A 15,171-nucleotide genomic window follows, 5' to 3' on the forward strand; every position below is an offset into this window, starting at 1 on the left:
ATTGGGTGCTCCCTCCATGCAAAATGTATGAACTTTGAATTAATTTTTTGAAGCTTTGAAACGGTAAAAATTAATGAAATTGGTCTCATTCTGTAGATAAATACTTCAGGAATAAGTATGCAAAATTTGAAAAAAATTTGACGAAAATCATTTTACGCGACTAATACCTTAAAAGGTATTAGCTGGGATAAACTAAAATAAAAATAAACTTAAACTAAAAAGTTTAAAAATTTGAAAAAAAATTGAATCTGAAAACTTTTGAAATTATCAAAGAGGAAAAAAGGAAAACTTGAAAAATGTATAAACTCTTAAAAATCCCAGGCCTTTTACATGATTTTCAGGGGACCAGGGGACTTTTAAAAATTCCATACCTTTTTCATGATTTTCAGGTTCTGTAGGAACCCTGGATTTGTAAATGATTCCAATAATAAATTATGAAAATAAGAAACAACATTTAAAAAGGTTATATTGAAGAATAAAATATTGATGAAACTGATAATAATTGGAATATATTTTTCTGTACATTATATTACTTTATCGAAATTAATATATCTCAAAATTATTAGAAATCGAACATGCCTTTGTCATTTGATGTTAAAGCCTGCTTATGACCAGGATATTTCTTTTTGTATTTTAAACCTGTTACAACTGTAGAACTGCATGGAAAAGCAGTTTTACCTTCAAACTTTGTGTCAGTCTCTGAAAAATTCAAAAGAAAATTAATATCTGATTCTGTTACTTACGCTAATTATTATTGTAAGAAAAAAACCTATTCACAGTAAAAAGTAAATATCTTAATTTAAGATCGCAGTGTTAAATTCAGCACTGTTTGCTTCAATGTTAAATCCTCCAAAATCCATTGCGTAAATTCAACATTGACTGTCTTAAAAAGGTTGTATCTTAATTTAAGATATTCAAAAATTTGAAATTCAATAACATATAATAATTAAAACTTGCTACTTTGTTACTGTAACTTCTTTAACCCTCCATCCGTCGCATGGTGAGAATTTCCCTCACCCAGTTTCTTTTTTTATTTATAACTTTTAAAATACAAAAAATTATAATTTCATATTCTCAGTACCTTTTACAACACTCTTCTTCTTTACATTAAAACAATTTTTGTGTTTTTTATATTTTAATTTCTTTGTTATTGAATTTGAAAGCAGCAAATGTCGGGGATTTTTGACGCGAAGTGAGGGAACTTCTCACCATGCGACTGACCGCGTATACTCGATTAATTTGTCATTATTTTTTTATTTAAATAATTAACAGGAAATAAAAGTTAATTTTACTGCCAATAGGTTGTTTAGAAATTCTAATGAACATTCAAAAAAAAAATTTGGCATTTTAGAACAAGTTTGGACTAATTTATGAGGGTGAGAATTTCCCTCACCTGCGACGGATCGCGTTACAAAAAAAGGTGCGACGGATGGAGGGTTAAGAATTATTTTTATTATTACGATTATTCATTTCTAGAATTTTCAACTAAAATTCTTCTTTAAGGCAATTTTTTTAAAAAAATTTTTGAAAAAGTACTTTGTGAATTTTCAAATTTTTTTGTTTACAATTTAATTTTACGAAATTTCGATTATATATTATTCTGACATTCTTCAATTGAGGCCTTGGATCCAATAACTCGCCCGACGCTCGGAGGAACGCGCAACTGCCAGTCAGTGAGCAGTGAGCGCCTCTGGGCCACTCACTGCTACCCGACTGGTATGAGCGCGTGTCTTCGAGCGTCGGGCGAGTTATTGGATCCAAGGCCTCAATTAAATATATTAGAAATTAAAAACTTCAAATAATTAAAAAATTTCCATTAAACTTATTGAGAAAAATTAATTCTATTGAATTCTGAATTAAAAGTATGAAAAGTTCAAATTTTCAAAGATTTTAATTTGAAATTAATTTTGAAATAAGTATATTTATTAGAAAATTCTACGAGAATTCAATTATTTAACTATAAAAATCAATATTTTATTAAACAATTGAATGTTTCTTATAATTTAATTTTCATAAAGAATTTTATCAACAAATTTTTAAATAATTTAATTCTCTTGACAAATTTTAATAAAATTTTTAAGAATTATTGCATTTTTCGAGAAATTTAATAAAAATTGTATTAAAAATAATTGAAATTCTGACAATAATTTTATTGAAAGTTTTGAAAATAATTGAATTTCGGAGAAAAATTTTAGTTATTTATATAAAGATAATTGAAATTTTGCCAAGAATTTTTGTAAATTTTTAAACATAATTGGATTTCTGCGAAGAATAATATTAAAATTATTTTTAAAAAATTGAATTGTTACGCAAAGAATTAATTAAAATTTTTGAAAATAATTTTACTTATTCTTTAAAGAAATTTATTAAAAATTTATTTAAAATAATTTCAATTAATTAATTGTATCAAAAGTTATTAAAATAATTAAATTTCTTTCATAAATTTTAATAAAATTTTTAAGAATAACTTTTTTCGAGGAATTCTATTAAAATTGTATTAAAAATAATTGAAATTCAGCATTGAGTTTTATTATTTATAAAAAAAATTTAATCCCTGTAAAAAATGTTATTATTTATGAAAATAATTAAATGTTTGCGTAGAATTTTATTAAAATTTTTTTTTAAATAATTGAATTCTTTTAGGAATTTTTATTAAAGTAGTAGATATTAAAAATCATTGACTTGAGGACATTTTTTGAAAATAATTAAAATTTTTGAAAATAATTAAATTTCTGTAGAGCTGTGCAAAATAATTCGAACCGAACTGTTCGAATTTTTTCGCCTAATTCGAATGTCGAAAAACCGACATTTGACATTTCAGCGCCCCAAAACCAAACAAAACTCGGTTCGGTTCGAATTTTGCACAGCTCTAAATTTCTGAGAAGAATTTAATTTTACTACTTTTGAAAATAATTGAATTACTGCAAACATTTGTAATTGCTTCAAAATTCAATTTGTTTTAGTGTTTTTAACTAAAACTCTTCTATAAATCTATTATTTTTAATAAAACTAGTTAAATATAAATTAAAAAATTTAACTACTTTCAGAAGAATTTTAGTTTTAAAAATTTTTTTTAAATCTAAGTTTTTTTTATATTTTTAATAAGATTCATTTTAAGTTGAAGTTTCACAAAATTCTAAATAAAAATTTTTTTAAATTCATCTACTTATGAAAATTGTAAAGGCAATTCTTTTAAAATTGAATGAATTTTAAAGTATTTAAGTGAAATTAGATATCAAGAATAAACACAATAACTTTAGAAAACAACAATTTTCCAGGATTTCGATCAAAATTCCCTGACTTTTACAGGATTTTTCAAAGTTTACTTATAAAATTCCCTGCCATTTCAAGGTTTTCCAGGTTTGCAGATTGCGTAGCAACCCTGTTTTGAAACAAGGAGGCAGTTTTTGTTTAAAAATAGCAATGCTACATAAACAATTAAATACCTAACCAAGTAACTTGCATATGCTTTTAAAAATTTGTGAACATGTGTGTTATAGATGCAGAAGCATTTTCTATTGTTCAAATGGGAAAAACTCCTATTTAATTTGAAAAAATTAAATATCTTTTTACTTCATAAAATTATGTAATATTCTTAACTATTACATCTATCGTTATATAGTATAAAGAAAAGAAAATTAACACACCTGGATGGAAGCGATTATATTCATAAAGCACATGTAAATTTTTTGGTAGTTCCATGGATTTTAGTGAATCAAGAGGCGATAATGCATTCACTGAGGTATTATAAAAACATCTTAAATCCCCTGAAAAATTAAATATTTAACATGAATTAAAAGCCATTTTTGGGTTTAGCATAAAAAGTTTCATGTAACCCTCTGCATCATGTGGATGTGAGGGTAGAAAATTTCCTGAAAGTTGAAATTAACTTGACTAAAACCTACTGAATCTTTAGTCCCGAAGTTCATGATACTTCAAATAAATCTTTAAATGTCATCAGTTTTTCAATGTTGGACGCAAAACTTTACTAAACATTGCATGAAAGTTTAAAATTTTTAATTTAAAAAAAATGTACCTATAAGTTTCTTTAAAATGTAAGGGGAGTAATTAAATAAAACACTTAAGTGATATCAGGATTTATTAAAATAATACGTCTTATCGGACCGAAGGTTCACCACAAACTGCCCACCGTTACAATGTCCCTTTATCGTTACGTAATAAGGGAGGTTTGGCGTCATATCGCCATTTACGAGGGAAAATATCTTACAATTCGGCCGTCCTGACCAAAGTTCGACCTCGAACTGATACATTTTCTTTTCGTCGTCAACTACAATTTAGGATTATAATTATTCTTACATAAAATTCATCACCCACACTCATACTTTCCAGATTTTTTCTGTTATACAAAATACTCAGGAAAAGATTCGAAAATCACAAAGACCATTTCGGATTGCCATGGTTTAATATTACAAGCTTCCCAGGTGCCCACATACGGTACTTGTGTCACCTGGAAATTTTCGACATCAGACAATACGTATCGATCGTTACGCAATTTTTTAATTATCTCATACGGACCTTTATACAGAGGAATTAATTTTTTTGGTCCACTCGCGGATGTGTCAAAGTTTTTTACAACTTCGTAATCACCGACTTCATAAATGTGAGGTTCTTTCCTCTTTTTGTCGAAATAATTTTTATTATATTCTTGTGATTTTTCAATTTTTTTACTCGCCTCAGATCTGATTTGCTCAAAGTCACGAGTACTCTCGCTGCCTTGAGCTGGCCCCAAATTTTCCGCGACTTTATCAACGATTTTTCCTCGCTGATCTACTCCGAAAAGTAGCCTACTGGCCGTTGTTCCCGTCGAACTGTGGATCGTATTATTCAGGGCGAACTCAACGTCAGCGAGCATCTTAAACCAGACTTTACCCACAACAGGTTCAGAGAGTTTTGCAATCATGGGGCACATTACCCGGTTTACCCTCTCAACCTGTCCGTTGGCTTTCGGCGAAGCTGTCGCGATCAGAACATGATTAACGTTTTTCTCATTCAAAAAGTCTTTGAAATTTTGCGAAGTAAAACATCTCCCGCGATCTGAGACGATTGTTTTCGGTCGACTATAATTAACAAAATAGCTATTTAAGCAGTCTATTACTTCTTTCGTGTCTGTGGTCTTCACCGCATACAATTTTGTGAATTTTGTGAAGCCGTCAATAATTAATAAAATATATTGCTTCGAGGTAACATTTCTAGAGATAGGGCCAAAGTGATCAATATGGCACGTTAAAAAAGGTAAACTGCCCTTAGGAATCGGATGAAGAAATCCCTCTCTCCTGCCAGTCAATGGAGAAAAAGCCACGCATTTAAGACAATTTGCAATGTAAATTTTTATTTTTTCCTTAATTCCCGGAAACCAATAATTTCTAAGAATTATCTCAGTTGTTTTTTCTACCCCAAAATGTCCCATATCGTCATGATATTTTTTTAAAATTTGATTTTCCATTTTTTCAGGCACATAGAAAAGGATTCCATCATTCCGCTTCCTATAAATAAGGCCATTTCTCATCTCGTATAATTTATCTTCCGACAATTGTAACTTTTCACGCAATTCACGAATTTTTGGATCTAAATTTTGGCATATGGTTAAATTATCCTCGAGAGTATTCTCTTCGACAATCACAATATTGACCGACCTACTAAAGGCGTCAACGTGTTTCATTTTTTCCCCAGCGCGGTGTTCAAATACTTTGTCATAGTGTTCGAATTCCAGTGCCCAATTATTAATTCGTGTATGTACATCTTTTTTTTCTAACGTCAGCTTAAGCGCGTTACAATCAGTTATTATCTTAAATTTAATTCCCTGGAGGTAAATACGGAAACGGCGTAGCGCATATACAATTGCCAAAGTTTCTAACTCGAAACTATGGTATTTACTCTCCGTTTCTGTTGCCCTTTTAGAAAAGTAAAAGATTGGGTGAAAATGATTGTCGGATTTACGCTGCATAAGGACTGCACCAAATCCCAATTTGCTGGCGTCGCAGTGCAGTTCTGTTTCGTCATTTATACCGTAAATTCCCAAAACAGGTGCTTCCGTTAATTTTTTCTTTAAAGTTTCAAAAGCGTGCATCTCTTCTTTGTCAAATTTAAATGTCATATTTTTTTTAAAAGGTTATAAAGAGGTGCAGCTATTATTGAAAATTTTTCCATAAATTTACGAAAGTATGCACATAGGCCCAGAAAACACTGAATTTCGCGTATGCATCGTGGAATCGGGTATTCTACTACGGCCCGAATTCCGTGATTAGTTGGTCTCAAACCCTGAGCAGATACTTCATACCCCAAGTACTCTATTCGCGTTTGTAAAAATTTACATTTATCTATCCGTAACTCGAGTATATTATCAACCAGCAAATTAAACAACGACTTAAGGATCTCAAAATGCCTCTCCAATGTCTCAGTAGCGACAAGTATGTCGTCCAAATAAACAACGACATCACCCGACTTTATTAACTCTTCAAGGACAGCATTGACAAATCTCTGAAATTTCGCGGGAGCAGTTTTCAAGCCAAAAGGCATTTTTAGATATTCAAACTGCCCCAGCGGAGTAATAAATGCAGTATATTTAATAGAATCTGGTGACATTGAGATGTGATGGAATCCATCTTTCAAATCTAGTATTGTGGAAAATTGTTTATCTTTTAGCTTGTCAAGCAGGTCCTCGATCAGTGGTAAGGGATAATTATCTCTCAAAAGGATTTTATTAAGAAATCTATAATCCACACATAATCTATATTCGGAATTTTTTTTCTTTTTTACTAGGACAATTGGAAAAGCATACTGAGCATCACTTTCTCGAATTATTATTTTTTTTTTTAAATATCTAAAATTTTCTGAAGTTCTCTTTTTTCTTCAAAAGATAATCTACGCGGCCCGAAATAAATTGGTCCATCGTTCTTTACTCTTAACGTTAACTGCATATTAATTTTCGGACATATCGGGCGTTTTTTATTTTTATACTCAATAAAATATAATTGAATTAATCTGTTTTGTATATTCGCGTCCATCTCCGGATTCACCTCCAGCGCATCTGCACTATCATCCTCGGGCATATTAATGTTAAAAATTTCTCTCGTAATTATAGCTTCCGCCAAAGGTAATGCTTTCAACCCCAGATTAAATGACTTTAACGCGTCCCGGCCAAGAATAACAGAATTACGCATCGTATCGTCGGGTACAACGAACAATTCTAGTTCGCGTTCACAATCGTCTAAAGAAACATTCACTCTTACAACACCCAACATTTTCAAGGTACTATCATTTATTCCGGTGTACTTACAATTCATCGGCTCGAGAGACTTCATACCTTCGCTTGGAACACAACTTTTCTTAAGAAAGCTGATTGGACTGCCGGTATCTAGGAGAGTATCCAACGACGACACGTTCTCTTTCACTCCATTGTAAAATCGAAAATTACATATTTTAAAACACCGTTCTTCAATAGAAACTTCATTCATTTTTTCGGACGAATCACAAAACATGTCACCAGATAACACATTTACACCATCTTCGTTCTTCGTTCGTTGATCCTCGGTAATATTGCTGATTTGCTTGGAAACCCGTTGCTGTGTATTTTTCCCAGGACAGTCCTTCAATACGTGACCCATTTGGAAACATTTAAAACAAGCACCTGCTTGTCTCTTAGGAAGTTTGCACTCACTTGATAGGTGTCCGAATTTGCTGCAGTTGTAACATCGTATTGTTCTTACCGATGGATTACCATCTGTGGAAGGGCCACCATTCTTGAGACTATTCGGGGGGGGGGGAGGGAGGGGGTTTATTTGTTTCGATTGAATTCCCAGTGGCATTTCTAAGAGTAATTTTTTCGAAAGCTTGTAATAATTTTTTTGTTTCAGAAAAACACTGAATCCTGGCTTGATCCCTGAGGGTGACGTCCGGAATCCCGTCGATGATGTAGTCCATTAAATCCTCTTCGTCTATCGGTACGGCGTTCGCCAAAATTAGTTTATCGTGGAAATAGTTGCTGAAGGTCTCCGACGATTTCCAAACTCGAGTTTCGAAATTTTTTCTTAAAGTCATTCGACTCTGCCGATTGTCAAAAATAGTAGTCATCTCCATCAGAAGGTTTTCGACAGACATACTGATGAATTCCGGTTTCGAATGAAACCACCGTAATGCTCTATCTTTAAGTTTAAGGCTCATCAGGAGTCGCGCACGAGGATCACCCATCTCGTACATGGTACACGGAAGTTGGAACTGTTCTTTCCAGTTGCGGAAGTTGGTTTTATCTCCATCGAAGTCACACAACATTTCCTTTAAAGAATTGATATTGATACCCTGTGACCAATGTGACCCATGTGACGTCACAGATAAGGCGGGAGTTCCTACACGCTGCAAATCCAATTCACGTCTCGTGATTCTCAATTCCCTTTCGAGAAGATCTCGTTCTCTTCGAATTAACTCCATCTCCTTGTCTCTTGTATTCATGGTTGGAGGTGGTGTGTTTGTTTGTTGTGATTGATGGGAACCAGTACTCGTCGACCCTGCCGGTTTATCTTGGCGGTCCAAATGAGGGGGTAAGGTACCCCCCAGCTGACTCTCATCTGTTTCTTCAAGTTCCCTTTCGGTATTGTTCTCTTGGTTCGGATCGTTGTGAATATCACTTGCCTTTTGAATCCAGGCACCACTTGGGTCAAAAACGTGTAAGCGCCTTATGATTTCGGCTTTTGTTCCATAGGCTGTTACCCCACATATCCTAGCTACTTCCTTAAGAGTGGCTACTGTAAATATTATGGGATCCATCAGAAGAGTGTGAGTAGAAGTATCCCCACCAACCAATCCCCACCACTTCGTACTAGGCAAAACTGCGCAAATCTGATGACAATTACGAATATTGTCGCGATTTAAGCATCACGTCACGTTCACTTTCAGGAACTAATTAAAGGAAATCCTGAGGCCGCCATTAATGATAATGGTTTCGTCAAACATAAAAATCTTCGCTTTTCAGAAATTTTCAAATTTTTTTACCACTTTCGACACAAACACTTTTCACGTGATTTTTTTTTTTTTTTAATAATCCGAAAGATTTCGTAAGTTTTCAGGATCACATCAGCCTGAAATTCACTAATATGTGTCACCACGTGGTATTCATTCACTTAGGAAAATTTCCGTTTTTCACAGATATTTCAGAAGATGTTATTCAGTTTTCGTCTAAATGTCTCAAGTAAAATAACCGGAAGTTTATAAAATTAATTACAAGTAAGTAATTATGACGCGAAACACTTAAGAGACTGAAACTTGGGTCGCGTCTTTCAAAACTAAAATGAGATCTGTGGTGAACCGATAATCGTAAGAAGTCGGCCGAATTAATTAATTAAAAGAAAATTTTTTTTTATTTAAATGGGCGTTTGGATTAGAATCCCACTTCTGAAGTTTGTGAGGGGAGTAATTATTAATTAAATAAAACACTTCTTAAGTGATATCAGGATTTATTAAAATAATACGTCTTATCGGACCGAAGGTTCACCACAAACTGCCCACCGTTACAATGTCCCTTTATCGTTAAGTAATAAGGAGGGTTTGGCGTCATATCGCCATTTACGAGGGAAAATATCTTACAAAAACTTTTTATTAATTTTCTTTAAGCTTTCTCTTTTTGTTAAAAAATTCATTTAAATTTAACAAAAAACTTAAATTTTCATGAAATGTTCAGTCAACTTTTGCGCCCAAAATTGAAAAACTGCGGACATTTAAAGATTTATTTCTAGTTTCATATAAGCTTCGGGACTAAAGATTCAGAAGATCGCAGTCAAGTTAATTTCAACTTTCAGAAAATTTTCAGGTTTTGAGACTTTAAGTAACATATTTTATGATGGGTTGTTACATTTATTTTCAAATTATTTGAAGATGATAATATAATGTATTAATATTAAAATTTAATTTATTATTAAAATATTTGATAAAATTACCTATTGTTTCTATATTGCATAGCAAGGAATTTGGAATTGTGTGTTTAAATTCTTCTTCGCATCGAACTAGTAAATTAAAACGCTTAACTCCATCTGTTAGAGTTGTCCTATCTTCTGTTGAATATCCATTTTCTTCGCACAAAACATTCAATCGTTCAGAAATATCACTAGCGGGTTCGTATCCTTTGTAACTTCGCAGAAATCTGAAACATATTATTTACACATAATTACAACGTTATACCACAATTTCATAATAAAGAAAGTTCTGTTATTAGCTCCCTGAAATCAGTGTCGACGATTATAGTATTGGAAACTATATTATTTTCAGGTTTTGGAAATGTAACTGAAAGGGTTTTTACAAATTTCATTTTGCAAAATTCCTTGATTTTTTCATGATTTCTAGGTGATAAATTCTATAAACAGTATTGCTAAATTTACGACAACACATGCAACAGAATTATTGCAGTACACATTTTTAAATTTAACTATCGAACAGATTTTTAGAGTAAATTTTTATGATTGGACAGTTTAAAAAATCGCTCTAAAATAATTCTATCAATTATCAATTCTGTTAACTTTTTGCATATATCGCCGAGATTCCAGTTGTTTGGAGCAAAATTGTATTAGGGGGGAAGGGTCTAATGGGTGAAAAAAGGATATTTTTTGTAAATTTATAGGAAAGAAACGGCAAAAGTTTACATGTTAATTTTTTCTTGCTTATTGTTAGTTAGAATTTGAAGAGGATTTTGTAAAAATTTTGTTTAAAATTATTAAGAATTATGTCGCTGACAAAGCATTTTCGAAGACGCTTTCTAAAAAACATGATTTGCATCATCATTATAATAAACACATTATCGGAAATCAAAAAATGAAGTAAAGTTGGTTAAAAGAATAATTTTGCCCAACTCCGACTTTTTTTTTAATTTTTAGTGGCTGCATCTTGAGAAAAAATAAACAAAAAAAACGTTGGGGTCGGGTAAAATTATGCTTCTAACCAAATTCACTTCATTTTTTGACTTCCGCGATAGTGGGTCAATTTAATGATGATGTTCACCGCAAATCATGTCTTTTTTAGGAAACCGTTTTCGAAAATGCTTTAAGCAAAAATTTTATAAATTCCTCTTCAAGTATTATGGGTATGTGCACTAGTTCCTGCGGCATTCCAGCCAAGATATATTTTGCATAGAAAAACAATATTTATAGCAAAGGAATTAAATTTAAAATTTATTAAACTAATTGTTTGTATTCTTAAGAAATTTTCACAAAAATTAATAGCCTATAAAATTATAGCATTTGATTAAATTTAAATAATTAAAAAGAATATCAAAAGCAACTGAAGTACATGCATTTCACATGCATGTTTGAGATTCTGCGGTAAGCAGAATTTAAAGTTAAATAATTAAAGTAATTTTATTTTAAATGTATATCTTTATAGACAATTGTATTGACTGGTATTAACACCTGCGTTCACGTACTTGGCGAGTTGTTGCATGTAGCTGCTCAATTTTAATCAATTTTCACTACATTATATTGCATCATTAATCATAGTTAACATTAAGGGGACTGTACACCACTTATGCGTGTTTTTTCAACATTTATTTTTTTATAGTAAAATGTATCGAAACACTGGGCTCTTTTCACACATATTAACACACATATTGAGGATTAAGAAAAAAATATTTTTTTATTTATTCTGACCTTTAAGGCCAACGCAGAATAGAATCTTTAACCGGAACCGCAATCGTAACCGTAAGCGTAAGAATGAGTTAAAGAAGGATAGGTATATTGTTTATCCTTCTCTAACTCATTCTTACGCTTACGGTTACGATTGCGGTTCCGGTTACAGATCTATTCTGCGTTGGCCTTGACACGATATCTCTGTTTCAAAATGTCGGAAACAAAAAATCCAAAGAATTTCTTAAAATATGTCAGTGGCTATGGCATGAACCACAACCAACATTCTACATCCATTTTTTTACCGTTTTAGGGGGGAAAAAGGGTTAAAAAAATTTCAAACCGCCGCCATTTTCTCATTTTTTTTCAAATTCATTTTTTGTGGTTCATGCCATAGCCACTGACATATATTTTAAGAAATTCTTTGGATTTCTTGTTTCCGACATTTTGAAGCAGAGATATCGTGTCAACCAGTTTTTTTCCCGATAATCACTTCAGCCGCCATTTTGTCGTCATGAAGGGCAGAATAAATAAAAAAATATTTTTTTCTTAATCCTCAATATGTGTGTTAATATGTGTGAAAAGAGCTCAGTGTTTCGATACATTTTATTATGAAAAAATAAATGTTGAAAAAACACGCAAAAGTGGTGTACGGTCCCCTTAAGAAAATAGGGTAAAATTGTCAAGTCCGTGGCATACTTTTTAATTGACTTTTATTAGCATTATTTTGAAGTACGAATATTGAAAAGAAAATATTTATTTATTTACGTGTCCTAACTGTGGCACACTTGTCAGGTCCGTCAGCCAGGTGCATGGTATGTAACTTTTGCGTTTTTCATCGCAAATGAAACTTTAAAAATATTCAAGATCTTGTAGTTTCCTTTGGAACTTATACTTCAATAACAAAAATGTACTGTAATATGTAATGAAAGTCAAATTTGGTTCACTATTTTAATGGGCAAACGTCTTTTTAAAAAAATGAAAGTTATTTGAAAATCACCCATATGGGTCATGAACAGTTTTTAGACAGTTTGCTGCGTTGGGCTTCATTTTAAAGGAAAAACCTCTATACATATTGCTGCGGTGAAAAAGGCTGCTTTCACTATGAGCAGACTAACTGTTTAGGGAAAGTGGAGCTTTAGTGCGGAAAACCCACCAGACTTCCACGTTCAATTCTATCGATTTCGGAACTGAGTGTGGTGCGAGATATGATGATCAAAAGAGTAAAATTTAAACACCGTTATAAGATAAAGATCTTATAACGGTGTTCAATAACTGACTGGAACAAAGGTTTTCCACTTGAAGACCAAGTATATTTCACTGACGGCTTTGAGGTGGACTACGGCGCAGGTTTAAGAATTTTTCGAAAAACTGGCTGCCTTTATCTCTCGCGGCATTCCTAAATGAGCCTTGATTCTATTGTGGGATTTTTTAGAGCCTATAAGGCTGCCTGACTATCCGTCAATTGCAAATGGAATAATAAGAAAAAGGATTAGCATTTGACGGTTAGTCAGGCAGTCTTACATGCTCTGAAAAATCCCACAATAGAATCAAGGCTCATCTAAGAATGCCACGGGGATAGAAGGAAGAGCTGATGTCTTGGCAAAAACAAGATCCGAGACGGTATTGATAGGCCTAGAATCAGTGGTAGAACACTGCAAAAACAAGTGTCTCATTTTGAGACGTTTTGTCCCCATATTTGAAACACATATATATGTCTTGTGTCCACATATTTGAAACAGATATGTGTCTCATTTTAAGACGTTATAAAATGTCTCATACATTTAGCACTTCATTTTAAAACACGATATGTTTCGAGTATCCGTCTCACAGTAAGAAGACGTTTTATGTGTCTTATAAGCATTGAGTCACCTTTAATGTTTTAAAATGAGACCAGTGGCGGATCCAGGGGGATCCTGGAGTAAATTCTGTATCCGCCACTGAATGGGACACGAGATGAAATGAAATGTCTCAATATAAGACAGATTTTGTATCTCAAGGGTTTAACCACTTAAAGCAACTCATTTTAAGACACGAGTGAGATACCAGTTTTTGCAGTGAAATGATGCCGTGTTTGGTTGAAACAGAAGTGGTCATTGAAAGATAGTTTTGAAAGGAACCTGAAACATATTGGGCAAGAATTTGAGTGGTAAGGCAAGCATAGTCTATAAGATGAGAGTTAGGATCGCAATTTGCATTTACTGACACTGAGCTAGTTAGCAATTTATCAATAAAAGAAATACTGGACTTCTGGAAGAGAATAGGCCTCTAAGTAAAACTTTAAGCGAGCGAACAGGAGTCAGGTACAATAGGTAGTAACCTAAGTTCCTTTAAAGATTCCCCAGTATATATTGCACTTGGCTCTATAAATGATGCCCCAAATAATTGGCTATAGAGGAGGTAACCTAAGTGCCCACTCTCTGTGGGGGAACTACAGATTGGGCTCGGCTAATTAAATTAGATTAGAAGGTATGTTAAATGATAATTCTCCCATATAGCACCGAAAGTTTCCTAAAAGTTGAAATTAACCTGACTGTGAAAGTTTCAGAAATTTAAAATAAATTTAAGAAATTTTGAACTTTCACACAATGTTCCACGAGCTTCCACGCAACTCCAACTTTTAAGAAACTTTCGATACTGAGAAAATGATTTATTTAATTCAAATAAATTTTGTTTAAATCAAACTTAAAATATCTTTGCTGTTCCGTCAAACATATTGAATTTAAACATAAGTTATGGTTGATTTTAATTATTAAATTACTAGCTGTCGTACCCGTCTTCGACGGGTTTTAGTTTCTACCAATACATTTAACAGTGTGTCTACCAATTTGGAAAATAAGGAAATAGCTCAGGAATTTAATTTGACCGGAAAAAAATAATAATTAGTTAGGTACCATTATAGCTATTTCAGTAGGAAAATATTACTATTTGAATCAGTGATTGACTTTTTATTATCAAATTAGTTATTTTAACCAATTCAAATGCAGAGAACAATATTTGTCAATTTGTAGTACTTTAATTAATGCATTAAAAATTTATCAAATTTCCCACCCAGTTTTTGGAGTTATAGTAGAGTCTAATTGGAACTAATTGTATCGCAAAGGTTACGACTGCTAAAACCTAACATAAGACCTATATTTTAGACTGAAAGTAGGGCTTAAATTTTGACCCGGGTCTGTTTTCATAAATATTATACATCAATAAAAATTAAAGTAAAAAGCAATTTTTTAAAAGCGAATTAATATAATGAAACTTTTTCTTAATTTGATTGGAAAATTCCCAGCTTTTTCCAGTTTTCCCCGTTTGGTAGTTACCCTGTTAAATGTATTAGTAGAAACAAAAAACTGTCGTAGACGGGTACGACAGCTAGTAATATAATCTATATTTTATATGAACTTAAGAAAGAGTATTTTCATAAAAATAAGTAAATTTTTATAGCCATTTGTAGATTTATTTATGGATAAAATCAAGTAAATTTAAATTTAACAAAAAAAAGATAAACCGTGAAAAAGGACAAAGCAGGAAATTTTGTTAAATAAAATAGACACCG

At 32.2% G+C, this 15,171-nt stretch overlaps 1 protein-coding gene across 1 annotated transcript in view; it reads right to left on the bottom strand.

Annotated features, from left to right (window-relative positions):
• Positions 1 to 487: 487 nt before the first annotated feature.
• Positions 488 to 15,171, bottom strand: part of LOC122510003 (39S ribosomal protein L50, mitochondrial) — a 30,945-nt gene continuing 16,261 nt past the window's right edge. Inside the window, exons 3-5 of the mRNA XM_043624378.1 lie at positions 9,948 to 10,150; positions 3,648 to 3,767; positions 488 to 699 (exon numbers count right to left, since the gene is read on the bottom strand). Of these exons, the coding sequence (XP_043480313.1) occupies positions 563 to 699; positions 3,648 to 3,767; positions 9,948 to 10,150 (460 nt within the window). The 3' untranslated portion in view covers positions 488 to 562. The remainder of the gene's footprint in view (positions 700 to 3,647; positions 3,768 to 9,947; positions 10,151 to 15,171) is intronic.

The sequence above is a fragment of the Leptopilina heterotoma genome, unplaced genomic scaffold, assembly GCF_015476425.1.
Source record: "Leptopilina heterotoma isolate Lh14 unplaced genomic scaffold, ASM1547642v1 Lhet_65, whole genome shotgun sequence".
NCBI classification, from domain to species: domain Eukaryota; kingdom Metazoa; phylum Arthropoda; class Insecta; order Hymenoptera; family Figitidae; genus Leptopilina; species Leptopilina heterotoma.